General features: G+C 42.9%; 1 protein-coding gene across 1 annotated transcript in view; it reads right to left on the minus strand.

Moving 5' to 3' along the window:
• DGKQ (diacylglycerol kinase theta) overlaps positions 1–14,609 on the minus strand; it is an 87,630-nt gene extending 73,021 nt beyond the window's left edge. Inside the window, exon 1 of the mRNA XM_032744075.3 lies at positions 14,342–14,609. Within this exon, the coding sequence (XP_032599966.3) occupies positions 14,342–14,537 (196 nt within the window). The 5' untranslated portion in view covers positions 14,538–14,609. The remainder of the gene's footprint in view (positions 1–14,341) is intronic.
• Between the last annotated feature and the right edge of the window lie 12,532 nt (positions 14,610–27,141).

Below are 27,141 nucleotides of genomic sequence, written 5' to 3' on the forward strand. Positions count from 1 at the left end.
GAGCTACTTTTCCATTGCAGCAGCTTGCCAACATAGACGCATTTAGCTTTTCATTTACAACTGTGACCACAGGCCAGTCTGAATACTGTGAATAGTCACTGAAAGGCATGCTGGATGCAGTACATGGACTTCACCAGCTTATTTCCCAATTCAGAAACATGCAAAGACCTGTATGCAATATTAGTGTGCTCCCTCAGACAAAAACACAATCTAGTTTAAGCTTAGAATTCTGTTGTGCAAGGCTTGCTAAATGACACCAGGAAAGCTGTCACAGAAGCTTTGGTCCAAAACATTTCAAACAATGGTAAGAGAGGAATGGAAAAATCTCTGAAATCTTTAGGAAATCAAGTATTAAAAAGACCCTCCTTTCTCACTGTGGTGAGAAACTTCAGGCTTTTGCTTGTCTTATAGTTCAATGACACCACAATGTAAATACTCTTCTTCAGAAAATCCAAAAGAAATTAAAACCTTGTTAAGGTTTTCCAGATACCTACTGAGTATCCTTATAGATCACTTGTATTTGACAGCTCTCTTCTCTCTCCAGGATTCTCTGGTTTTGTCAACTAACCAGTCATATGTGTTTCTGTTTTAAATTGACATACTGTTATATACCCTGTCTGATAAAAATGCAGTTTGCCTCCACACAATGTAAATTGCCTTGCACTTTATATTCCCAGAATTATCTGCATGTGAACACCTTCTCTTTATAGCTACAGATACTCCAAAGAAATGGTTTTGTAGTATCTGACCTCTATAATTTCAAGGCAGTACATCTGAATTCCTATTCATTTGTATTTCAAATATGCTGGTAGAAAATAAAGTAACAAGACAAGTGAAAATAAGACAAGCTACTTATTATGAAAACAGATAAGCTTGGTCATATACTTGAACTGTCAATCATTTGGTTACAGTAGATTTGCTTGAATTGTAGTAGCCTCACAAAGCACCTGGGCTACATAAGCACTTCTCACTCTCTCATCCCTGAAGCCTTCAAAATGGTATCTTGCTTCTCCATCCTCCTGGTAGTAAAATGAGTACTGACAACTTAACTAAAGGAACCTCACCTGCCAAAGCAGAACTTTCTCCATCCTCCCACCTCCTGACTCCTGAAACCTCAGAGCAGGCTTCTTAGAGATCCTGTTAAGCAGGAAAAGCCGGAGTACCAAGAGCTGGAGACAAAGGCACCTACACCGTGTGTTCAGTCCCACCAAGGCTTCTCATTTCAAGGAGAAAACTGCGCAGAGAAGTTATATCACAGTAGCAAAAGCAGCCATCTCCATTCGACCAAGAGGCTTTTCTAAGCCCACAGCCATCAGAAAATCTAGACACCACCTATGGCTATACACAGAAGGGGGGTCTATCCACTCCACTTAAGATGCTGCAGTCCACTCTCTTTCGACTCTGTACAGTATGGCAAACTGAATATAGACTGAAATGAGAACAAAAAGAGAGCAACACTGCTGAGAAGCACTTGGGGATGTTGGTGGATAAAAAACTGAGAAAGGAGGTGATTCTTAACTTTCACTCTTCTCTCATGAGACCCTGCCTGGAACACTGCATCCAGCTGTGAAATCCTGAGCACAGGAAATAATGGATATATTTGAATGGGTCTTAAAGAAGGGCCAAAGAAAATATTAGATGGCTGGAACACCTCTCCCATGAGGGGCTGAGAGACTTGAGATTGTTCAGTCTGGAAAGTAAAGGCTCCAAGGAGACTCTTAGTGCCACTTTTTAATACTTACATGGGGCATATAAGAAAGACAGCAGGGCCCATTGCAATACAAGAGGTAATACTTCTAAACTAGAAGAGGGTAGATTTGAACTGGGTGTAAGGAAGAAATTTGGTATGATGGGATGCTGAAACACTGGCACAGGCTGTCCAAAGAGCTGGCAGATGCCTCATCTCTGGGAACATTCAAGGTCAGGTTGAAGAGGGCTTTGAGCAACCTGACTTAGTTGAGAATGTTACTGTGTGGGAGCGAACAGGTCCCCAATATTAAGAATGTTTTCTTCTTCAAATAGATGTAAGATGACTAGTCTCACACTTGCATTCACACCTAGAAAGCACTAACACCTTCTCTTTTCTTGAAGATTAAGCCAAAGATAGGACACTGCTGTGGGACAAGGGGCTGGTCCAATGATGGTAAACAAAAAATCTCCAAGAGGGCTACAACATCAGGGGAAAGTTCAGCAACTCATCTCCTGACAATTCCAAAAAAAGAGATCCTTCAGAGGAAGAGGCCTCCCACTAACAATGTGATGTTGCACAGGGAGCCTGGAGGGCCACAGATTTTGCCACCAATAATATAACAGCAACAGACCATTGTCTGTGACTCTTCTCCCAGCATGCTCCCAGTCATATGGGCTATCAGCAGTCTTTGGGGATGCTGAAGGCAGGAGCCCAAAAAGAAATTGTCTCTGAACCAAACAATTGAGCACTCGAGCAGCTCTTTTGTACAGACAAAAGGATGCAAGCCAGATGCAAGACCATGTAACACAGTTGTGGCTTTTTCCCAGATGGCAGCCTTTACACAGCTAGAAAGGGTCAAGCCAGTTTGAAGGCTGACAGAAAAACCTCAGATCACACTCCTTGCACATGCAGCAAAAGGCTATAGATCCTAACAACCTACAAAGAAGAAGGTCCTCCAACGACACACAACTCACGGCAAGATGCCAAGGTGGTAAAAAAATCAAGTATTAGATACCACTAAAAGACTCTTGAAAACCTTTCAGCAATCAGAAATTTCTCCTGGCTCTGTCTTAAGCTGGTGCCTCTTATGTCTTTTGCTGCAGACTGCCCATGCAATCAACTAAACCCCAGTGGCTGGCAGAGATGGGCCAGCTCGGCAGCATGTGTAAACTAAATTGGACAGAAGGGGCAGAGAAACATGAAATGGTTAAAACCAGAAGAACAAGGAAGATCCAGCTGGACCACAGAATCACCTACTGCAGGGCATGCACACCAGTGTCATAAGTGCTTACCTCCCTGCAGCTGTTGTCTGCAGCAGCTTCACCAAGCCACTTTTTTCGGGATGATGCCTTACAAAGAGAAACTTTGTCAATTGTTTATCAGCACTGTCCAGCTGACTTACAGCTACTAGTCAAAACAAAGAGCTACAGCTTACGGCATTCAGACAGCACAACAAAAATTACAAGGAAGACTGATCCAGCCCTCAATTTAAAGGAAAATACACTGAAACAATTTGACATTTACTGCAAGCATCCTCACAACAAAAACTTCATCATAGAATCGTTAGTGCTGAAAGGGACCTTGAAGATCATGTAGTTTCAATTCATCCTGCCATTCATCACACCAGGCTGCTCAGCATACCATTCGACCTGGCCTCGAACATCTTCAGGAATGAGGCATTCACAGATTCTCTGGGCTACCTGTTCCAGTCTCTGGGCAAAGAAATTCTTCCTAACATCTAATCTAAAGATGCTCTATTTCAGTTTAAAATCATGGTCTCTTTTCCTGTCACTATCTGGCCATATAAAAAGTCCCCCTTCCTCCTTTTTATAACCTCTTCTTCAGCTACTGAAAGCCTTCTCTTCTCCAGGCTGAACAACCCCAGCTCTCAGTCTGTCTTTATTGCAGAGGTACTCCATCCAGTTATCTTCATGACCCTCCTCTGGACACACTTTAAGAGGTCCATGTCTTTCTTGTGCTGAGGATGCCAAGCTGGATGCGGTGTTCCAGGTGGAGTCAGACAGGGGCAGAGTAAAGGAACAGAATCACCTACCCTGACCTGCTGGCCACACTGCTTTGGATGACGCCCAGGATGTGCTTGGTTCTGGTATTGCCAGCTCAAGTCCAGCTTTTCATCCATGACAGCTTCAAGTCCTTCACCACAAGGCTATTGCCAAATGACTTCTTCTCCTAGTCTTATGTCTGGGATTGCCCCTAGCCAGTTGCAGCACCTTGCTCTTAGACTTGATGACTTCATGCCTAGGCAGCCCGAATAAACACTGGTTCCAGCCCTCACACATGTGGCCTCCTGCACCACCATCACTCATTATCCAGTACAGTACAAATAAATCCACATACTGCCATGTCAGTGCCATCCTCCCCAATAACAACACAGATGTCTCCTATGAAAAAACAGTCCTGTTAACACTTCTGCTACATTAGACATACCTATGCAGAAATGCCTCCATACACATAAAAGGGAAATAACAGTAGCATATCTCCAACTTCAAAAAAGAAGAATTTGAGTTACACTTAAATAAACAGGGTGGATCTTAGCTGAACTTAATGCACAGTAGGACTTCCTAAGCTGTGACGGAATTTTGGCAGAAAAATGTGATATGGACACAGTTGCCTGGACACTCTCACAGTATCCAAAGACTTGGAGACATTCTCAACATTACAGGCTACAGAACAAAGGGCAATGAACACCAGTTCTTCACCTATAGGGCATATCACCAGTGACACACACAGTAAACCCCACATGTATCCCATGCACACAGGGACTCAGTGAGTTAGCTCTGTGCTCTTAGCAGTGGGGGCAACAATGAGTTCCCTCCAAAACACACGTAAGATTTTGATCGGACCAAGAAGAGCCAGGCAGCAATTCACTGCCAAGTCTTTTCCACTCAGTGATGTAACTGAGGAAGTTTGCAATCCCTCTTCTGCCCTTTAAAAACTGAACACAGAACATAAAAATATAATAAAAAAGTCCTGAAGATACTAGAAGAAAAATCACTGCTAAGCTTAGTTTGCAGTAGCACCCACAAACCTCCACAGCACAGTTACAATTATTCAAGGAAAGCTGGATACATTTAAAACATAGGTCCCACAATTAATCTCCATAAACCCACAATATTTTTTCTTCCACTTTGAATTTGGGTAATCTCTGGATTATCTAAGGCATCTCAATACTTCCTAGCAACACAAAACAAGGAAGAAACCAAGATACCCAGAGCTGCCATGGCAACCTTTACTCGTCCTTCCTGTAGGGCTTCATTTCCAAGTTGCATCACACTCAGAAGTGTATAAAATTATAGGATTTGAGTGAAAAATAGTCAGACCTAGACACATGCAGAAAGCAAAGAAACATAATCCAGTGCCAACTGGGTAAGTACATTCAGTATTTTCTCCAGTGTGGTTACTACAAAGCTATTGACATGGTCAGGAAACTAAAGGCAAATGATTCACACAGTGGTGAATTGGGTAAACAAAACACTCACAAGGTACTATTTCCAAAAGGCAAACTGAAAGTGCTGATCTCCATGACTTTTTTTTTTAATCCTGATTATTCATTTCATTCTTCAAGTATTTTAGAAAAATTCTTTTAAAGAAAGTGTGAGGATTTTAGTTCCAGTACTTAGGCTTGGGTCACTGATGAGATTGAAAGTCATCTTTCTCCTGATTTAAAGCAACAGTCTCTTTCATATATCTAAGCTCATACAAAATTCATAGAAAATGAGTGTTTATATGGACATCAGAAGCCTGCAGTACAAATTCTATTTGTACTGCAAGTGTACAAATTCTACACTGGAGAATAAACCAGAACTTCCAAAATAAAATAACTCTGTTCATAAACACTAAAACTCAAAATCTCTCCCTAAAAAGCCATAAATCTTTCCCAAAGAGGGACCAAATTACATTAAGGCACATGCATTAACTCCATTTTAGTGTTGTTTGGTGTGGTCTTATCAACTGATCAGACAGAGAAAGTTCTTGTAGCAGTTGATTTTAATTTACTATGTAGCATAATCAGCTATTAATTTATGCACGTGAATTATCCACACACATTGAAAGGTTCTTAAAGTTTCCCAGGACAGCATTTTTAAGAAAAAAGTTACACTGAGCAAAAGTAAAAGTGAGAAAGCAAAACCAAAAAAGTGTAATATATCTTCATTATCTTACGGATTTACTTTTAAATAATCTATTTGGTTCATCTGAAGAAAAAGTGCTTGAACCAAAAATACAATAACATCAAGAAATCTTTATGCATTTTTGCCAAGCATGAACTATTCTGGAAAGAAATATAATAGGAACAAAACAACAGAGGTCAAAACCAAAATGAACACAATGATATTTGGCTGTTTTGAAGAGTATTTTTAACATGATAGTATTTTTACCTTCTACTTTAGCCTATTTTTTAAAAAAGGATTTGGCAACCAAGGCCTAAAAGTCCCAGCTGCTGTTAGCCAACTTCTTCACAAGACAAAATATGAGCGTGTAAGTCTGAACTTGATTTCTGCACAGAAATTGAAACAGGAATCTTTTAAGTTCTTCTTGTTTAAGGTTATATCTCTTCTTTCGCCCCTCCTCATCTTGGATCATGTGTTCAGTTTCTCACTCAGAAATTAACAGAAATTTATAGAATTAAGTCTGCCCAGCATCTGGACAGAGAGTTAGAGGATCAAACATAATTGCAATTGAAAACCATTTTCAACCCCTCCTAGGACAAAGGGATTGTGACTCCTTTTTGGAAGGACTGCTATTTACTGCCACAGACAACTGTCAGCAGTGAGGGCAGACACTCTGCTCACAGCTCACATGCACACCTGCCAGGCACAACTGCTCCAGCACGGTATTATGCCACTGGGACATCCAACAGCATCCACGCAAAATCTGGCCAACAACTTGCAAAAGTGTCTTGAGAGTTTTAAATTATGTGAATATTTGTGAATATCCAAAATTTTTTAAATCAGCTTTTCCAGTACTCTCTATCAATACTGTTTTGAGAAGAGGTTGAATATGAAAAAACAGTTGTCTCCTAGGTTGTTGCTCAGCCCACATATTTGTTTTAATTCTAAAGGATTCTTTTCATAGCAGATACATTCCAGGATTGCTACTAGTCCTAATCAATTTCCCATGCAAATTTGTATGTGTGATGATTTACACTCTGCCATCCCAACTAGATTCTGAAGAAAATCATCTCACAAAAAGCCTTTTTTATTCTGAAATAGAGCATTCACAGTCTCAAATGCAATCAGTTTATGTATGACTTTATGTTCAAAGCCTTCCCACATGCTATCTTCATGCTTAGGGGAATCTTACCAATTTCCTTGTATTTATGATGATTCCAGACAAAGACCCTAACCACATAATGGTTTCAGCACTGAGAAAGTATTTTTGCTTGAACCACTTAAGAAACTGGTTAGTGGATTATTTCTTACATTCACTAATTAACAAGGTGTAGCAGTTATTATTTTCACATTCTGCAGAGAAAGTACTGCACAGAAAGGAAAGACTAATTTCCTGAATTATAGCATGACAAACCAAGACACCAAAAAGTGACACAAGCTGCCAAACAGAAAGCAAAGCAATGAGGGGCTGAGATTTTTTTCTATTCATTCTTGAACTCAAATTAGATGTCGTATTTCCTAGCCACCATAACCTAATACTACCCTTCAGAACAACACAATGTTCCTATTTTAACCCCTGAAGTTCAAATTGTTTAATAATTCAATAATCTATTACAAGAAAATCTGTTTACCTAAATATTCAGAATGCCTCTAGGAGTATTGTGTATGGAAAATCTTCAGACATGGATTAAATTGTGATCAAATACAGCATTGTTTATTCTGCTAGTTGTTCTAGATCTTAAACAATACTATTTTTACAATAGTAAGTGCCATGACAATTACATCACACTAGTATTTAAAAAGAAGCCAAGCAGGTGAGTGATACCAGTATATCGCATTACTAATCCTAAACATATTTCTAAGTAAGCTCGTACCACTAATATTCAATCTTAAAGAGGAAAGAAAACAACAAATTCATATAAATATATGTGAATATATATGTATGAATATGCATATAGCCCCACCTACATTTTTCTAGAGACAAGCAAATAAAAATACTTAAATAAGAACAGGAAGTGAAATGTGGGGTTGACTGTACTCTACTGAATAACAAACTTCCACAAATGAGACAACAGTAGGCAACAATAAGGAAGAATATTCTGGTAGTACACTTAGAAGAAAAAAAAAAAGAAGTGTGCTTCCAACATGTTCCTTATCACATTGTGATATACACAGGTTAGGTTTCGCTCTCTGCTTGGGAGTGTTTCCTAACAGGCTTCCCCAGACTGAAAGTTACCATTAAATAAAAAGGCTGGAGGGGAGGGAAATGCAAAAAGAGCAGGAGATGATCTGCATGTATTGTTCAACCATTTAGAAAAAGGTATATACTATACACACAATTTACTCTTTCCCCACTGGAGCTGAGTCAAATTAAACATATTCAAGTAACTTAATCATCTGTTTTCTGTAAGTGTTGCAAAAGCAGTTTCACCAAAGGTACTTTCAAGAGCCAGCTCGGGATGGATCTAATTGATCAACAAGTAGCCCAGACGGATGTCAGTTTGAGCTAATGAAATTCAGAGTTAGAAACATCTCTGGAAGAAACAAGTGACACAACCAAAACGTAAGGTCATCCAGGTACAGCGTGGTTCAATGAAAATTCAGAGCTGCCACCTGAGAAGGGTGCCCCAAAATCAGGAAGAGAACATCCATCTTCCTATGGATTCTAAGAAGCAAAGCAATATTATGGACAAGTTAGAAACAGTATATAATCAAAAAACAGACCAGAGAGAACAGACCAGCAAAGGCACCATCTCCAGAGAGAACCCACCAAAAGGGAAAAAAAAAAAAAAAAAGGCAAAACTTATTATCCTTGTATTTATAATTCTGGGTATGAGTGGTGCTGGTGGGTGGAATAAACAGAAACATTTGTTACAAACTGAACACAGGAGAATGAAAACTAAGCACATTGCATGCCATTCCCCCTGGAAGTAAATGTAGGAGGTACCAACTTGAGTTACAAGTAATTAATGTCCATTGAACATAGCAGTGTCCCTGCTGCACAGCAATTTTTAGACCCTTAGCACAGGACTGCAAGAACTATGGTCTGTGGGAAACTTACCAGAAGAAGACTGAAAAATTTTGTGCAAGATTAAAAGGAGCCCAAGGTACTACTCTCCAAGACGGCTGAGAAAACACCTGAACATATAATGTCTAAGGTATATGTGATAAATGATCATCTAGAAAGAGAACCTGCAGAGCACCAGCTGCAGCCTCTTCACACCATGACAGGTTGATGAGCACCTTCCTTAGCGCTTTTGTCACTGCGCAACGAGTCAGTCTGAGGCAGTAACACAGATGATATATGAAAGTGCTGTGCAACACTTGGTATTGTATTACATGCTTTAGCACTTTCTGCAGTAAGTTATTTACTACCTAATTGAGTTTTCTGGACTGAAATCTGAGCTAATGCTATCAACACAAACTATAGCTTCCAGCTACAAAAGCTGTGTACATTCTCACAAAGCACCCTGTCCTTTTCTCTCCATCACTGATGGTGACAGTGATATTTTCCTCTGAGGCACAGTCAGAAGGAGGCAGGGGAAAGAAAAGAATTAATTATCTTCAGTATAAAATGGATTTTCCTTCAAATACAGACCAGTAAATTGCATTTTTAATGTGTCAGTCAATGCGCCAAACATTTTTCTCAACATGTATATCAGCTGAACTGAGCCAAGTTTCTGTGCAAGGTTTTATTTTGTGGAATGTTTTGGGTGTGTGTGTGGGTTTGGGTTTTTTTTTTTTCCTTTTTTGGCTGTCTTTGTTTGCTTCATCTAAGTTTTAAATGCAGTAAAATCACATTCACTCTAGTATCTCACCACCAAACACCTTGTTGTTGCACAGAAAAGTCCCACCACCAGCAAGAAAACCACTGAAGAATAAAGGCAGCAAAGTCTTGAAAACACAAACTGATTGGAGGATAGAAGCAAAATTATATTGTGGTAACGCACCAAAGCAAGTGAAGCCCATCACAAGAAGGAAGAATATGTTCTTTTTGAACTGCAAGCATTAAGACTCTTGGGAGGAACCTCATATATCACTTACTTCCTTCAAAACAGATCTGAATGAAAACTGTAGGGTCAAGGATGTTTCACGTGCCTGTCTCAACCACTGACTAGAAAGGATGAGAGTCCAAGGAGACTGCCCCTTGTCCTCTTATTCCCTGCTACTACTTCCATATCTCAACACACTCCCAGCTTTAACACACCTTCCCTATCTGACTCTATTTTCTTAGAACAGCCTTTAAATCTAATAGACTACACACAAAATTTGTCCAAAATATACATCCGAATACTGCTGCAAATGTTGTCTGACCATCTCCAGGCTCTTCTAAATCAACATGGAACAACATGGATTGTCCTTAACTGGGACATGCCCATATAAATCACAGAGCTTTCTGGCTGTCCTGCCAAATCTGAGATTTATGGCATAAATATAACTCAGATCCACTGTTTACATTTTATTCTAGAAAAGCTGGTGTTGTCAGCCAATATCAAAATCAGATTAGGAGAAATAAAGCTTTATACAACTTGGAATAAGTTTGGATGGTCTGCTTAGGACCCTAAAAAAATAATATAACTCATCCCTTCCCCTCCCCATCAAAATCTCAACTCCTCCCCTGAAAACAAAAACAGAAAATAAAGGTGTTGTTTCCCCAAAATATTATTTGACTTAGAGCCTTCATATCAAGAAAGGTGCCCTATCTGCTATCAAGAAGTCCATGACTGCAGCTTCCCATAAATATTCTCATGGAATACATAGATATAAAAAAACCTAAAATGGTTAAACAATTGTAAATTTTGAATCAAATTTGCTTATTACTTAAATCACCTACATTTTATCCTTGGCCAAAATAAACCAAACTGACTTTACACTATGAAGTTTTATGGAACTGGAAATATTTGTAACCCCCAAAATGTACAGATCCACAATTCCTCCAACTCATTTTTTTTTCCTTGAACTGTTTTATGTAAAATAAAAGCACCATGAAAAGAAATGCATTTATTGGTGGCTGAAACTAATCCCAAACTCCAGTATAAAATATCTGCTAGCTACCTTTTAGTGTATGAATTGGTCCTTCTGTGAACTACCAGTAAGAGCTGTCTTTACACTTCTTATATAGACTTCATGTATCTAGTATTTTTAAGATGCATACACACATGCACAAGACCTCAGTAATTCACACTGCCTCTTCTTTGGCAAGCCTGAGGAAATTTAAGCCCACTCAAACCTGAAATGACCATACTTAGGAAAGCAAGAGCAATATAAGAGAGCAGTTTTCCATGCTACAACTCAAGCTTCACGTATTCTGTCACACACATTATCAAAGGAAGTCACAGGTACAAATAGCAAAGTGGTAAGAAAAACAGTTCTCTACAAAAGGTTTACAGAAAACGGATTTTCAGGGTGGGGAGGACATGTGAATAAACCACATATGCAAGCCTGGTTGACTGATATTACATAAATATGTGCACAGAAGCTTAATACAGTGACATCTTCAGTCTCAACTAGACACCTATTTCTCATAGGAAGAGTACTGCATTCCCTATAAAATTCACTTGTAAAAATATCTTGCCAATCTAAGCAAGAGAACTGCAATTCTCCCCTGGAGTACCTTCAACCCCATACAAAGAGCTGGTGACAGTGGTCTGGCCCCTCCGCCACTCCTCCCCTCAGTGGAGTAAGAAACAGTATCTTACTTTCAAACAATCAAGATGCAAGACCCTGTGCCTTTTATGGAGAGCATCAGAGCATCTCTTCCATGTACTTTTCAGAATTCCCAGAGAAAACCTAAGGACCATCTTGGCCTCCACTATAAGAATGTTTTGAGAATACATTCGATTTTCTTGTACTTTTGCTACACAGCTATGTAAGCCATATGGGCACGTGCCAGTCTACTGAGTAGTTGATAAGTTTACAGAAAAATCCCACAAACTTGTCATTCACACACAGACTATGCCGTTCTCCAAAGGTCTAAAGTTCAATCACAATTAAAATACAAATCCAGGTGATTTAGGCCATACAGCTACTCAAACTAATGACACATAAGAAGTGGGCTTTTTTGGTTTCTTTCTTCTTTTTTTTTTCCTTTCCTGTCAATAACTGGAGTAGTCACACCATGAGCATGCCCTTCAAAGATTAGAAGTTTTCTGTTTTGGTAATAACCAACTTCAGGGAATGTCTACACAAGCAGCATCAGGAGACTGAACAGCTGAACCTACAGATCTGGAAGAGCAACCACTGCAAATCCACTTAGAAAAAGGCCCCTTGATGGCTTCATGTTGAAGCCTGTAGGTGGTTCATCAAAGTGAGTTCAAAGACAGCTGCAATTACACCTGCAAACCTAGACTCTCTGCAGAGAAGAAAAAGGAGGTAGCAATTATCTACCATGTTTTTTCAAGTCTAGAGCAAACATCACCTTCTCTAATAGCTGGGTGGGTTACTTTTTTGTTTTAACAGCATGGCACTCCTTCTATCACTTTCTAAGGTGCAATGATCAAACTGCATTAGTCAAGGTAAACGTGACAAGGAGATAACTATTAAATGGAATTTACTTAAAATACTGTTTAAGAAATTGTATTAGCATTCATTAAATAACTTAGAACTTGACAACAGCAGACACATGAGCAAATGACCCATCAGGTGGTTTTGAGATTTGTTGTTTAGCAGCAAGTTGTTGGAAAGACAAACATGACTCTAAGTATTGCTGGTTGAAAGGACAAAAAACAAACAAAAAAAACCCCAAGCAAACAAAAAAACTCCGGTTCTTATTCTTCACCAAGTGGAGACACTGATGTGCCAGGTGCCATTACAGGGTTTTCCTACGCCCTCTAAGTACAGAATGTTGGAGCCAACAAAAACTTAAGAGTATTTCCCCTGTCTTGTATTACTGCTCACAGAGATGACTTGTTTGGGGTGGAGTTTTCAGAGTAGTTTTAAAAGAGATATTTTAACCATGCAGCTTGGAAGTGCCCCATCAGCACATGGTCATTAGATAGTGGTACTAAGGATGCTCATCCAAAATTCTACAGGAAAAGCCAAAGGGGAAGAACAGTTCCAGAACACCAACTGCAGTGAAAAACTAGGAAAAAGTCCTAAATATAACTTGCAGGAATATACTACCTTTAAGTATGTTATATGTGAGTAGATGAAAAAAAAAAAAGTGAGATTTCACGTTTTCCTAGCATTATCTATTAGCATTACCAAAACTACTCAGATCTTTAAATGACAAATTGGCACCTGAATGCCCAGTTTCATGACTCAAAAGATTTGCCATTTTTTAAGTCAGTGTTAGAAGAGACCACAGAAGACTGGCTTGTGCACTTTCACAATGAAAGAAATTAGCATGTGAGCTTGGGGCTTTTTTGCTTATTAGGATAAGCAATGACCTTACACTACACAGAACAACATTTCTCTCAGAAAACTTTTAAACAAATATAAAACCATCCTTGCAAGACTTGCTTTGCATCACACAGGAACATGACGAACATGACTTCCACTCAACTTAATCCAGCACTCTCTTTACCCCTGACAATGTCAAAGGCAGGAGTAATTTCAAGAACTGCAGGCTATTGTTCTACACCTACAGCCTTGTTTGACACCCACCCAAACAAAGAGGCTCCTGTACAACCTGACTCTTTGGAGTCAGGGAGCTGCATCCCAAGCAGCTGGACTGCATATGCTCATGAAGACATAATGTTTTGTGCTGGTTTGTTTGGGTTTTTTGTTGTTGGTAGTTGTGTGTTTGTTCTCCTTTAAAGAGGGACACCGAGATCCACTATTTTTGTTATGACACCACTGGATTATGCTGCATCAGAACTAGTTAAAATTTTTATCTGTTCCAAGAACCTCAGCTTCCGCGTAGTCCAGCAAAGAAACGTAGCAATTCTTTCTCCCCTTCCTGGTGTCAGCCAAGATTTAAAAGGTTCAAACTCCACAGAGGTCTCAGATTCTCCATAGGATCAGGCATTTCAGCAAGTAAGGGTGCACCTGAGATGGATCCACTGTGAGCTGCTGGGGTGCTTGGTGTGTCTACCCCAGGACAAGCTAGGGCACTGCTGAATCACAGCACACACCGGTGTCACCACACAGGAGTGAGCAATAACACATCTCTGATTTTACGTTATTTTTGTTAGAAATTATTATTACTAGAATTTAGTCTTGTAATTTAAAATAGGAGTACAATTTTTTTCAGCACTACTGTAGTTTTCAGACTTGGTTTTTGCAATTTACGACTGTTATTATTACACTATTACTAGAATTTTGATTACTACCGTTAGACAATTCTTTTTGTGATGGAATGCATTATTTTTATTACTGTACTTCAATATTGCGCTTTAGCATTATGGTTCTGCACTAGATTTTAAAATTAGATGTTAGTACTATAGTTTGTTGATACTAATTATGAACAGAGTTTTTTTATCAGCAGTAGGTTTGGGCAAATTTTCCTCCCCCCGCACCTCGCTCCGGACGCGTCCCCTGCAGGTCCCCCGCGCCCGCCACCGCCCCAGCAGCCCCTTACCCTCGCACTGGTAGCCGGCCAGCCCCCAGATGAAGTCGGTGCAGTAGTGGCAGAAGGTGGGTTTGGTCAGGGTCACCCTGCGGAACGTGTGGCCCGGCGGGCTGCTGCCGCCCGCCGCGGCGCGCCCCCGTCCGCCCAGCACCGGGCTGGAGGCCGGGCTGCCGCCGCCGCGCAGCGAGCGCGCCCCGTCCGCCATTCCCGCCGACCGCCCGCTCCGCTCCGCGCCGGCCGCCGCTCGCCCGCTCGCGCTTCCGCCCCGGGGCGGCGGCGGGGCGGGCGGGGGCGGGCGGGGGCGGGCGGGGGCGGTCCCGGCGGCGCCGGCGGGCGGCGCGCGCTGCCCCCTGCCGGCCGCGCCCGCAGCGCCGCCTCCCCGGGCACCCCGGCCCGGCCTTCCACAGCGCGGGCGGCACGGCCCCGCCGCCTTCCTGCGCCGCCGGCCCGGCCTTCCACAGCGCGGGCGGCACGGCCCCGCCGCCTTCCTACGCCGCCGGCCCGGCCTTCCACAGCGCGGGCGGCACGGCCCCGCCGCCTTCCTGCGCCGCCGGCCCGGCCTCCGACCGCGCGCTCTGCCCGGCGTCCCTTCTAAACCTCCCCTGGCGCAGCTGGAGAATGGGTTCTCTCTGCTGTCTCTAGCAGGTTCGGGGAAGAGGCTGATCCCCACCTGGCCACAAGCTCCTCTCCGGGTCTTGTAGAGATTGATAATGTCGCCCCTGAGCCTCCTTTTCTCCGGCTGAACTTCTTCTCCAGTCCCTTTGCCATCTTCGTTGCCTTTCTCTGGACTCAGACGTATGACCTCCAGTTTCTTGCTATGACACTAATCTGGAAGGTTTTGCTAACCTGTCGTCATACCATTTTAGAGCACACAAAGCTCCACCTCAAGATTTGTGATGATGCATTGGCAGAAAATTATTTGCCATAGGTTTTGCCTTCTACACTCAACATCTCTGACTTCATGAGAAAAGGGGTTCTTCCAAAGTCTTGTCACCTCCATAGCAGGGCTTTTTTGTCCTCTGTTCACTTAACCTTCTTGTTGGTAGTTTGGAAAGTGTTTACACACCTGGATGTTTCTATGATGCTAGACTCTGGAATGCCTCTGTTTCTTTGACTTTATAGTTGGGTAACCTATTACGAATGGAGTAGGTTGGGACAAGAAAGAAGGCTATCACTTTGGATTTTGTGCATATAGATGTATGCTGTCTGCATCTCAGCTTGCCTTGATCTCAGCTTTGTATTGAGAATCTCCACTGAGCTGTTCAAAACAACAGCCAGGTACCTCCATCAAGCAATAAGAGACAACAAAGGGTAGTTAAAACTTTTGTTCTTAGCTCTGATTTATCTGTATTTTGGTGAGGGGTTTAATAAGCTGGTGTAATAAACCTCTTGAGTAATAAATGCTTGTCTTGTAGACCAAGAGTTAAATTCTAAAATTTATTAGCATCTGCTAGTTTCTACTACTCTTACTTTGTGTCTCCTTTCCCTGTTGTGAATAGGAAAGTAATTATGATCAGAAGGACTTGACCTTCTCAAGGGGAAGCAGTAGAAATAATTAAGAGACCAAAGAAAGCATAATATGACGTTTTATGGTGGTAGAAAGAGTTGCATACATAAGCTTTGAAATACTTCTAATTGCTTCTACAAACATGATTTAGAAAACATATCTGAGATACTACAGAGCTGTATGAAGCCCCAGACACACAGGAGGACAGAGAAGAGGGAAGCAGTGGGAAACCCCTGTATTTGAAGATGTGTACCTGCTGAAGTAATTGAATCAGCCAAAGCACATGATGATAGGTCCTATCTTCCACAAACTCAGCCTTGCCTTGATCTTCTTAAAAATCATAGCACAAGGCCTCTTGGAACACAGTTCTGGGCTCATGGGGAAGAAGACAGAGAGGAACAGCCAGTATTGGATTTTGACAATGGTCAGTGGTGCCCAACCTATTTGATTGCTTTCCATGACAAATGTAGATCTTTGTAGGAGAGGACACTAGTGTAACCTTGACTTCAGCAAGGTTTATGACTTGTCTCCAACTATATTGTTGTATCCAAAATGGAACTTTATGGCTCCACATGGGTGGACAACTAGATGGGTAAAAGACTGGTTGGATGGTTGAGCTCAGCAGGTAGGGGTTAATGGGTCATACTTGAACTTTGCTTGAAGGCCCATAATGGGAGGAGTATTAAAGAGGTCTCTCCTGGGCCCTGGGCATTGAGCATGTTTACCAAGATCATGAGAAGGTGACAGATAACAGTATTGTCAAGTTCCAGGGAAGTCAAGTTCACACATGACACCAAGCTGAAGGAACAGTCATTATACTGCCATCTACAGGGACCTGAACAGACAGGAGAAATTAATCCTATCATAGAATCAAAGGGTTGGTTTGGGCTGGAAGGAACCTAAACTCTTTTGCCGTATGCAGGGATACCTTTCATTAGACCAATTTGCTCCAAGTCCCATCCAGCCTGAACACATCCAATGTGAACACATCCTGGGCTGGGGCATCCCCAGCATCTCTGGGTGACTTTTTCCAGTGCCTCATTACCATCACAGAATATAATTTTTTCGTAATATCCAATCAAAACCTACTCTCTTTCAGTTTGAAGCCATTTCCTCCTTCTGCCAATACACACCTTTATTTATTCCTAAAGTCCCTAGAGAGGAACTTTAAGAAGTCCCTCTCCAGCTCTCTTGTAAGCTCCCCTCTGGTACTGCAAGGCTACAATTAGGTGCCTTCTGTTCTCCAGGCTGGACAATCCCAATTCTCTCTGCCTTTCCTTATAGGAGGGATGCTCCATCTCTCTGATCATCTTGGTGTCCCTCCTCTGGACTCACTCCAGCAGGTCCATGACCTTCCTGTGCTGGGATCCCAGAGCTGGGTGCAGGGTTCCAGATGGGCTCTCATCAGAGCAGAGCAGAGGGGCAGAGTCTGCTGCCTTGCCCTGCTGCCCACACTGCTTTGGATGCAGCCCAGGACACGTTTGGCTCTCTGGGCTGGGGGTGCCCATGGCTGGGTCATGTCCAGCCTCCCACCCACCAGCACCCCCCAGTCCTGCTCACAGGGCTGCTCTTGATCTGTTCATGCCCAGCCTGTGCTGATACTGGGGGTTGTCCTGACCCAGGTTCAGCACCTTCAACTTGGTCTTGTTGATCCTCATGACATTTCCAAGGGCCCATTTCTTGAGCTTGTACAGGTGCTTCTGGTTGGCATCCCGTCTTTCAGGAATGTCAACCTTGGCATTTGGCTTGGTGTCATCTGCAAATTTGATGACGGTGCACTTCATCTATGAAATAACACTGGTCCCAATACAGATCTCTGAGGGATACCACTGCTTACTGATGTCCATTGAAACTCTGAGCTGTTGATCACTACCCTCTGGATGTCACCAATTTCTTATCCATGTAACAGTTCACCCATTGAATCCATCTCTCTCTTAATTTAGAGAGAAGGATGTTGTGGAGGACCATGTCAAAGTCCCGAAAAATGACATCTGCTGCCCTTCCCTTGTCCACTAGTGGAGTCACTCCATCATAGAAGGCCTGCAGGTCAGTCAGGCAGGACTTGCCCTTGGTAAGGCCATGCTGGCTGTTCCAAATAATCTCCGGTCCCCAATGTTCCTTAGCACAGCTTCCAGCAGGATCTGTTTTGTGATCTTTCCAGACACAGAGGTGATGCTCATAGGTCAGTTGTCCCAAGGGTCCTCCTTTCTGCCCTTTTTGAAGATGGGTACAATGTTTTCCCTTTTCCAGTCACCTGGGGCTTTGCCTGACAGCCGCAACTTTTCAAATGTCATGGACAGTGGTTTGGCAACTACATCAGCTGGTTGCCTCAAGACTCTAGGATGCATCTCATTGGCTCACATAGACTTTTAAATATGTTCAAGTTCTTCAGGTGGCGATGAACCTGATTTTTACTTAGACTGGGAGAGACTTTGCTCCCTCAGTCCCCATCCTGCTGTTTGTCCACTCAAGAGATGTGGGAAGAGGGATTGCCATTGAAGACAGTGGCAAAAGAAGTTGTTGAGTAGCTCAGCTTTTGTCTCAATCATTGTTACCATCATTGTCTGTCAGGGAACACACCTTCTTTGACCCCCAAATGAGCAGACAGGCAGCAGGGTAGCAGTGCAGAAAAGGTCCTGGGTGTCAGTGAACCATCTGTGCACACTGGCAACAACCAGGATCAACAGCATCCTCTGCTTTCCAGGAACACAGCTAGTCGGCTGAGAGAAGGCATTATTACTGTCTCCCCAGCACCAAAATATTAGACTATTGCACTCAGTTTTGACCTCCATGGAGGAAGAGCATGACAAGCTGCTGGAGCAAGTTCAGTGGAGAACCACGAGAGTGGTTAGGGGTTGGTGCACTTGTCCTGTGCAGAGAAGGCTGAGGGAGCAAGACTTACTCTGCCTGAAGAAGAGACAGTTACCAGATCTCATAGCACCTGGGTAGTACTGACACAAAGGTTTTAATGAGGATGGACCAAAGTTCTTTACGGGAATGCACACTGTGAGGACAAGAGACAAATGTCAGAACTTCAAACTAGGTGTTCAGGCTGGATTCAGGTGTTAAAGGTAGTCAAGCAGAGGACCAGGTTAAGTGACATTCTATCGACCAGTCCTGCCTTTCTTTTCAACCTAGTCTGTCCTCTTTAAATGTGAGGGGTTTTTTATTGATCTAATAGTTCTTCTCCTCTTGAGAGTCAGTGACCCAAGATTTGAAAGCTGAAACTCATGTGAACAAGCCTTTCCTACAATCTGGGAAACTACCTTATAATCATATCAGAATCTGACTGTTTCAAAAGCCTGAGGTGTTGCAGCATTTTTGAGAGAAAGAGGACATGAATTATGAAATTTGAGCTACTCCAGTCTAGGCCTCAGATTGAGGCCTGGTGAGGCCTTCAAGCCTCTGACACAGTTAGAAATTCAGAGCTTGCGGCGCAGATAGAAAATAGTCTTAAGGTGTCATGGGGACCACTGGGTTGTTTGGGTGTGAATTAGTATAGGTTTTATAGTGTAAGGTGTAGTAGGCCGTTTTAAGGAAAAGGTAAACAATGTTAGCCTACCAATCAGAGTGTCTTTGTTTTTGTAAACTATGTGGAAGCTTATATAAACTACCACCTTATCTTGAATAAAGAGAGAACGCTTGATTAACCACATTGGTTTAGACCTGTGTTTGTCTTGTCCAGCTTTCCGTGTTTCTGAGATTCCCTGGCTTTTAGTGGCGCCCGGAACAGGGACTCAGGAGGCTCCGAAAAAGGCTCCCAAATTACTTTTAGAGTAACGGGCAGCTGAGTCTGAGTCGTGCGATGAAAATTCAGGTCCAAATCGCCTCATGGCGATGGGGCCGGGATCCCAAATTCGCTTTTTGTGAACGGGGATCAAGTGGAACGGAGCAGAAGTCTCCAAACTCCGAATTGGGCCGTTTCCCAATGGGAGGAAAAAGACTCTTCGCATTGTTGTTTGTTTGCAAGAGTCCGTTGGAGCAGTGGGAAGACCTCGGCGTTCACAAGGGACCCGAACGGCGGGTGTGGACGTGGCCGGGGCCGGGAAGCTGGAGCGGGAGTGCCGCCTTGCTGAAGAAAAGCGAGAGCGAAGCAACCCGCGGAGGTTGGAGGTAAGCCGCGGACAGAAAGAGAGGGTGAAAGTTCACCATGGATGGGGATCTGCAGGCTTCAGTGCGGCTTCTCTTTCATATTCTCTCAAAGAGAGCTGAAAAAGTTAGAGAAGCCGATTTAGAGCAGTTGGTCCTGTGGGCAAGAAGCAAAGGCAAGCTGCAAAAGCCATCGCGGATTTTTAGTGAAACCAAATGGCAAGAGTTGGGGCAGCTGCTTTGGGACGCAGTGATAGAGGGCGGAAAAGACAAGAAAACACTGTTGGAGCTCGGAGGCGTTTGGAAAAAAGTTTTACATACCTTACAGAGCATGGCCGCGGACAAAAAAGCAGCAGAAGCTGCAATTCAGGCATTTGAGCAACCCACATCAGAACAGACAGAAGTTCAGAAGCCATCTCGGGTTGAAAAATTCTTTAATGTTTGTAATATGCGGCCAGTGCGAGGGCAAAAAGCTCCAGTCAGTCTCTCTGTCAGGGATTTTGTAGCTCGTTTGGAGGAAAGCGCAGAGCCAGGTGGCGCAGGGCCGGCCGACACGGGACAAAGCGGATGCATGGCCGCGCCCGGAGCGGAAGCGTGTTCGCAAGCAGAGGATGTTAACAGCTCGGCGGTTCCGCGGAGTGAGGCAAACCCGGAAGGGGCCCTGTTGGGTCCCTCGGGAGGCGGGGAGACACCTGAGGAGGCAGGCGGAGTTGGTGACGAAACAGGGCTGAGTCAGGAGGAGGAACTCAGGGGCGGAGATCAAGGCGGAGACCAGGGCGGAGACGGGAGCGAGGCGGTGCTGGCCCCTCGTCCCCTGCAGCGGCAGCGGCGGCGGCTGCGTGCATGCGCAGAAGCGCGGCTCGCCGGTACCCAGCGGCGGCGGCGGCGGCAAGCAACCTGGCGCGGTTTGGGGGGGCCGGGCACAGCCCTGCTAGCGGGATCGCAGAGACAGTTACACAGACAACAGCAGCGCAGACCCCCGCCCCAGGCAGCCCCCACCCCACCACGGTGGCACTGTGCCCACTTCCTCCAAACTCTGATTCCGATGACTCAGTCAGACTCTCCTGTTGTCAATTGTAGCACGAACAAGCGATCACAAAACAAGATACAAAGGCAAGAAAAAGTTACAGAAAGCCCTTCCTCGTCTGTTGTGGAACGGGTTGGCGGAACTAAGGCAACGGGCTGTGGCGGAGAGCAGCAGGGTGCGGCGGTGAGCACCGGCCAGCCGCCCGGGCGGACCGCAGAAGCGGCAGCGCGAAGTGGCCGCGCGGAGCGGCGGGCGCGGGGCCAGGCAGAGCGGGGCTGGCCAGCACCGAGCCTGAGGCAGCCCCGGGGCGGAGCGGACTTCGGCCGAGAGACAGAAGGCTCCTTGTTGCTGAGCAACAGCGCGAGGAGGGAGATGGGCATTCCCGGCCGCGGCAGGGGCGTCTCCTCTTCCCTCCCCACAGTGACGCAGCAAGGACAGGAGCAAGGCGGCGGCGCCTCCCCGCAGCACCCAGCAATGGCGGCGGAGACGCTGCACAGCCTGGTTGCCACGGTAACAACAACGCCGAGAGCAGCAGTGTCACCAATGGAGGGATTGCAACACTACAGCAAAAATTTCAACAGCATTTTTTCAATTCCTCGCAAGAGTCAGAAGACATAATGAAAAAGTATAGCAGTACCGAGTGTTTTCCAAGATACCAAGAAGGATGGACATTATGCAAATCAAAGTTATTTCAAATACAATGTGGATGAAAGATAGAAATGTTAATAATGATTTAATTGCCAAAAATGTCTTTGAAAACAAAGATTTGAGAAAAGTCAGTCAGATGGAATGTTGGCATTGAGTTCACAATTTCTGGTTTTGAGTTTTTATAGATAATATGATAGGTAATGATGATTTTTGAGTTTTATAGATAATAAGATAAGTGATGATTGTCAAGTTTTTATAGGTAATGATAAGTAGTGATTGTTACTAATGTTATATGAATGCTTTGAAAAGATTGTTTTAAACTATTTTAAACATTTTTTGTTGATAGGCTGATCATATAATGTAAGTTGTCTGATTTTTATGATAAGAATTATTATTAAGATGTTAAGGTATTGAGGTGTTGTTTTAATATTTACAGTCAGTTTTCATATGTTTTATTGTCTTTTTAGGTGATTGATTGCAAGATGTGTTTTTCAGGATCCTGTGTTTTTGATTTTTTAACTACTCATGTAATTTCTTTGTCTAATCTTCTATGCAGCTGCAATTCATCTTCTTTTAAAAATTTATAGTCCAAGTTTTGGTTCAAGATTTCAGACTTCAAATTTTCAGATTTTTTAAGAAAAAGTTTGTTGTATTTAGAGAATTTTTGTCTTGAAAGAAATTTTAGACAGGTTCAATTATTTGATGGTTTGATAAATTTTTAATAATAGGGTTTTTTCTACTTATAACAGTTATTTCTAAGACTTTTGTTTTAAATATATCCTCCAATTAGAGTTCGAGCTCTGGCCAAGCTCTGGCTCTATGTGGATGGTGTGGTTGACCCAGATGTTTTCTGCATCAAAAAGTATTCAAGTCCTTTTGGCTTGACAATTTGACCATATAGGACAGCTGAGCCTCAAAGGGAGTTTTGGAGAGACATGATCCGGACATGTTTTATCCAAATCTCTGTTGTTTTAAGGTTTTTCAGCTGCTGCAGACTCTGGGATGACAATTTGATAGTGTAGCACTTGGTAACTGTGATTTTATATGTAATATTGATTGTGTATTATCTGATTGATTTTTATTTGTTGTCAGTTTTTTTACTATGTGCATTGTTTTGTTTTTGATGTTTTTTCATGTTTATAACAAAGATGTTGACATTTCCATTTCTTCATGCAAGTTTTATGGAACAGAATTGAGAGAGGACCCTCCAGTCCCTGTGGGGGTGTTGGGTTTGTTTGTGTTTTAACAGGTGCAGAATCTGGATGGATTTCAGTGAAGAATGTGGAACTTATCAATTGCAAGAGGGTACTGATCTCTCCACAAGTGGATCAGAAAATGCACAGAAAAAATGGATTGTGCAAAGATTTGTGTTTCACTCACAGAAGATCGTGGGCTTTGAAGTTTTTTTTTTTTATAAGTGTGTTTTTAATGATGTTATAAAATTTTTTGCTAAGTTTTAATAAGTTTTAGTAATGCCTGTGATTTTTCTGTTCATCTTGCCATTGTCTTTCAATGGCAAAAGAAAAAGAGGGAGGTCCCAACGTGGATCAACAGAAATCCTGCTTGAGTGAGTGTTTTTACCCGTCCAACCAAGGCGTCTGGGCAGGACAGATGCTCTTGCTGCATTGATACGAAAAGGCAGAAACAAAATTTTAAAAATGGATGAAAAAGATACCAACCCACAGTGATAACAACGTCAATGACAACAGTTTGCCTGGAACATCCCGTGATGAATCCAGTTCTGATGAAAATTAATTTTGTAGAGTACAGAAAAATAAGTTGAAATATCAGAAGTGTGAAGTTAGATTTATTAGAAGTTAGTTTATTAAAAGTTATAGTTTATGTTTAGAATTAAGTTTGTTTCTTTTATGTTAAACAGGGCATTCAAAAACCTGAGAAGAATGTGGTGGGCTTCAATGTTTTTATTAAGCAGTGTTTTGGTTGTTGAAGTATCGGGAATCCTTGACATTGACAAGAGAGAAAATATGTGGATCACTTGGGCCAAACAAACAAGGCAAGATTCATTCTGCCTGTCGTTAGCCACACCGTCTAACCCCTTTTTATACTTGTTTAATTGGAGTCTCGTTGGGTCCCATTGCAGAGTTCAAAACTTGGACCCGAGCTCAAATAAATCTAAATAGCACTCTGGGAGTGCAAGCTGTTGCATTTGTGCAAAACCTTAAATTTACTGATGACAGTCTTCAAGAATTCGATCTTTTGGGTTCTGTCCCAGGAAATTATTGTTTAATATTTGGATCTTATGGTACCAAACCAACTCAAGAAAATGGAAAATTGACAGATGACGACACTTGGTTGTCTCCCAGATCACCATTGTATTACAACTATTCAGAATATTGTAACAATTCGACTCAATCTGTGACACCGCCAAGAGGTGGTGCAGGAAAACTGCCCCCAGGAACCTTCCTCATTTGTGGGGACCGAGCCTGGTCAGCAGTCCCTCAAAATGCTAGGGGAGGCCCATGTTATATCGGTAGGTTGACGCTTTTTGCTCCCACCATACATCAGGTTCTCGAATTGCCTCAGAAGACTCAACGAGCCAAACGCAGTGTTCTCCAAATGGACCCTAATTGTAAAGATATAGTGTCATTGTGGGGGCGTGCCTCTGTAGTAGTAGCCTCACTCTTTGCCCCAGGGGTCGCCTCATCAAAAGCGCTCACGCAATTGAGAACTTTAGCCTGCTAGACAGGAAAACAAATTAATATCATATCTAAATTGATAAGTGAGCTTGCTGCAGATGTAGACGATACCCGTCATGCGGTTCTACAAAACAGAGCTGCAATTGATTTCCTTCTTTTAGCACAAAGACATGGGTGTGAAGGATTTGAGGGCATGTGCTGCATGAATTTGTCTGACCATTCTCAATCGATTTATAAACAGTTAACACAATTGAAGGACAACATGAAAAAACTTACCGTAGTGGACACTCCATTTGATAACTGGCTCAATTCTTTAGGTTATTCTGGCTGGGTCAAAGACTTAATTCATTTTGGTATTGTACTTTTTTCTTATCTTTATAGTTATTTTGATTGTTATACTGTGTTTTTTACAGTGTGTGCAAAAATTAGTTTATCGCGCCTTCACTCCAGCCTGAGTAGCTCAAAAAGAAAAAGAGGGAATTGTTGCAGCATTTTTGAGAGAAAGAGGACATGAATTATGAAATTTGAGCTACTCCAGTCTAGGCCTCAGATTGAGGCCTGGTGAGGCCTTCAAGCCTCTGACGCAGTTAGAAATTCAGAGCTTGTGGCGCAGATAGAAAATAGTCTTAAGGTGTCATGGGGACCACTGGGCTGTCTGGGTGTGAATTAGTATAGGTTTTATAGTGTAAGGTGTAGTAGGCCGTTTTAAGGAAAAGGTAAACAATGTTAGCCTACCAATCAGAGTGTCTTTGTTTTTGTAAACTATGTGGAAGCTTATATAAACTACCACCTTATCTTGAATAAAGAGAGAACGCTTGATTAACCACATTGGTTTAGACCTGTGTTTGTCTTGTCCAGCTTTCCATGTTTCTGAGATTCCCTGGCTTTTCTGAGGAAGTAATTAATTAATATTTGTAGAGTTGTGTTTGCACTGTATATCCCCTCATAATGGTTTGTCCCTCCATATCCCCTCTTTGTATCTGTTTGGTTCATCCCAGCTTTCCCATCTGTTGGGAATGATGGATAAATATAATTGCCTGGCAAAAGATTTACAATAGCACAGCCAGGATGAAACCAACCCCCCCTACTGGCTCGACAATGCCCTTACCTCCAGATAGGTCCAAAAGCCAAATGGACTGTTCAATCTCAACCCCCAAAATGTATGGTTCACCCCACACCTGTAACCCTCCCCTGAAAGATCAAGTGTCTCTGACCCCATTGGCCTAAGTCTTGTTCCAGCCCACCTTGAAGCCCCCTGATAAGGGGTCTCTTAGGGGCCAGACGCCCTCTTGGAACTCCCCCCTCTTAGATCTTCCACCCTCTCCTAGAACTCCTTGTCTCTCCCCTCCCCCATCCCCTCAGGCCTTGCCACATGCTGCGTCTGGCAGCTCCAAGCAAGACCTTTCACCATCCCTAATAAACCTTATATTCTAAGAGCAACCTTCAGAGATCTCTCGCCTCCAGTTTGTCCAGACCCTTCCAGCAGGGTCACCAGGTACCTGGACCTGGCTGGGACCCCTCCCTCACCCCCTCCTCAGTGGTCACTCTGAGGCCTTGCCCCCAGAGAGCCACTCCCATGTCCTTCCCCCTTTGGCTGTTTGGGTTTCCCCGCCCCCCTATATCTGGCTGCTCTGGGCGGAGCCCTCCCTCTCTTGCTCTGGATGTTTGTTCGGGGTCAGATGTGGCCTGGGATCTCTCCAGGCCCTCATTAAACATTGGAACAAATCGTGAGGGAGAGCGCCTCTTTCCTTTGCTTGTGGGACCAGCTCGTCTTTGGACTCATGTGGGAGCTTCTCCAAGCCCCCAGGATCCAAGGAGAAGTTCCTTCCCTCTGCCCGACTCGCCCCACTGCCCAGCTGGCTGGGCTCCACAGGGGATCTGTTCCCATGGATTCAAGGGGGAGACGCAGCAAATATTTTTCTAAAAAGGTGAAAATGCATTCAATTAACAAATAATTACATAAATTACTCAATCACTTATTCAGGGCAGGTAATTACAAGGTTTCTTTGATAGAAGACTGAAGAATGGTAGTTTTTATAGTTGAGATATAAATGAAGTGTGAGATTTCGGCTATTTTTGAACAACTGTCTCTCCAGATAAATACTTATAAGCTGTAAAACAGGGGCAAGAATGAAACTTTTTGTGCTTTAACTTCCCATCTTATCTATGAGCAATCTATAACCAGGCAAAACAACCTAAACCATCCAATGGTTGTCTTCAGCCAAGTCTGCCAGCGGCCATGGAGTATGGCAGCTGTTGAAGGCTAGCCATCCTTTCCATTTCACATGTGTAGCACACCTGCTACCCTAGACAGTAGGAAAAAAGTGAGGTGAATTATTACTGGAGCTGTCACATTCACAAATGTGATAACTCATTAGAGGTGTTTTTTTCCTCATGCAGGAGTTGCTTGGCAGGCTGGTAACTGAAAGATGAAACAAACAGGATAAAACTGCCACTTCTTAGATATACCTTCATATTTTTTTTAAATAAAGAAGTGCCTCACAGATAAAAACAAAATTATTTGAGCATCCATTGTCTTTGTTTTGACAAGATTAGTGAGACAAGATTAGGAAAAAAATGTAAGGCCTCTGAAAACAAAATTTATATCTTTTTGCATCCTGATAAACATTTTGTGGCACTTTGGATTCTATAACTTCATTAAACTCAAGTTATGCAACTCCTGGGCAGTTTTGTCATTTTTACAAGTTTCTTGGCTTTGTAGAGGTGTAAATGGAGGTGTAAATGGAGCAGACTGCACCTTGGATCTTCCAAACCTTTTGTAACCTTCTTGTACTCTTTATATCTAGGGAGAAAGCATACTGTGACAGATAGAAAGCTTTTGATATAACTGAGAAATTAAAGTTCTGATACATCATCCCAA

Source organism: Taeniopygia guttata, chromosome Z (genome assembly GCF_048771995.1).
Source record: "Taeniopygia guttata chromosome Z, bTaeGut7.mat, whole genome shotgun sequence".
Classification (NCBI taxonomy): Eukaryota; Metazoa; Chordata; class Aves; order Passeriformes; family Estrildidae; genus Taeniopygia; species Taeniopygia guttata.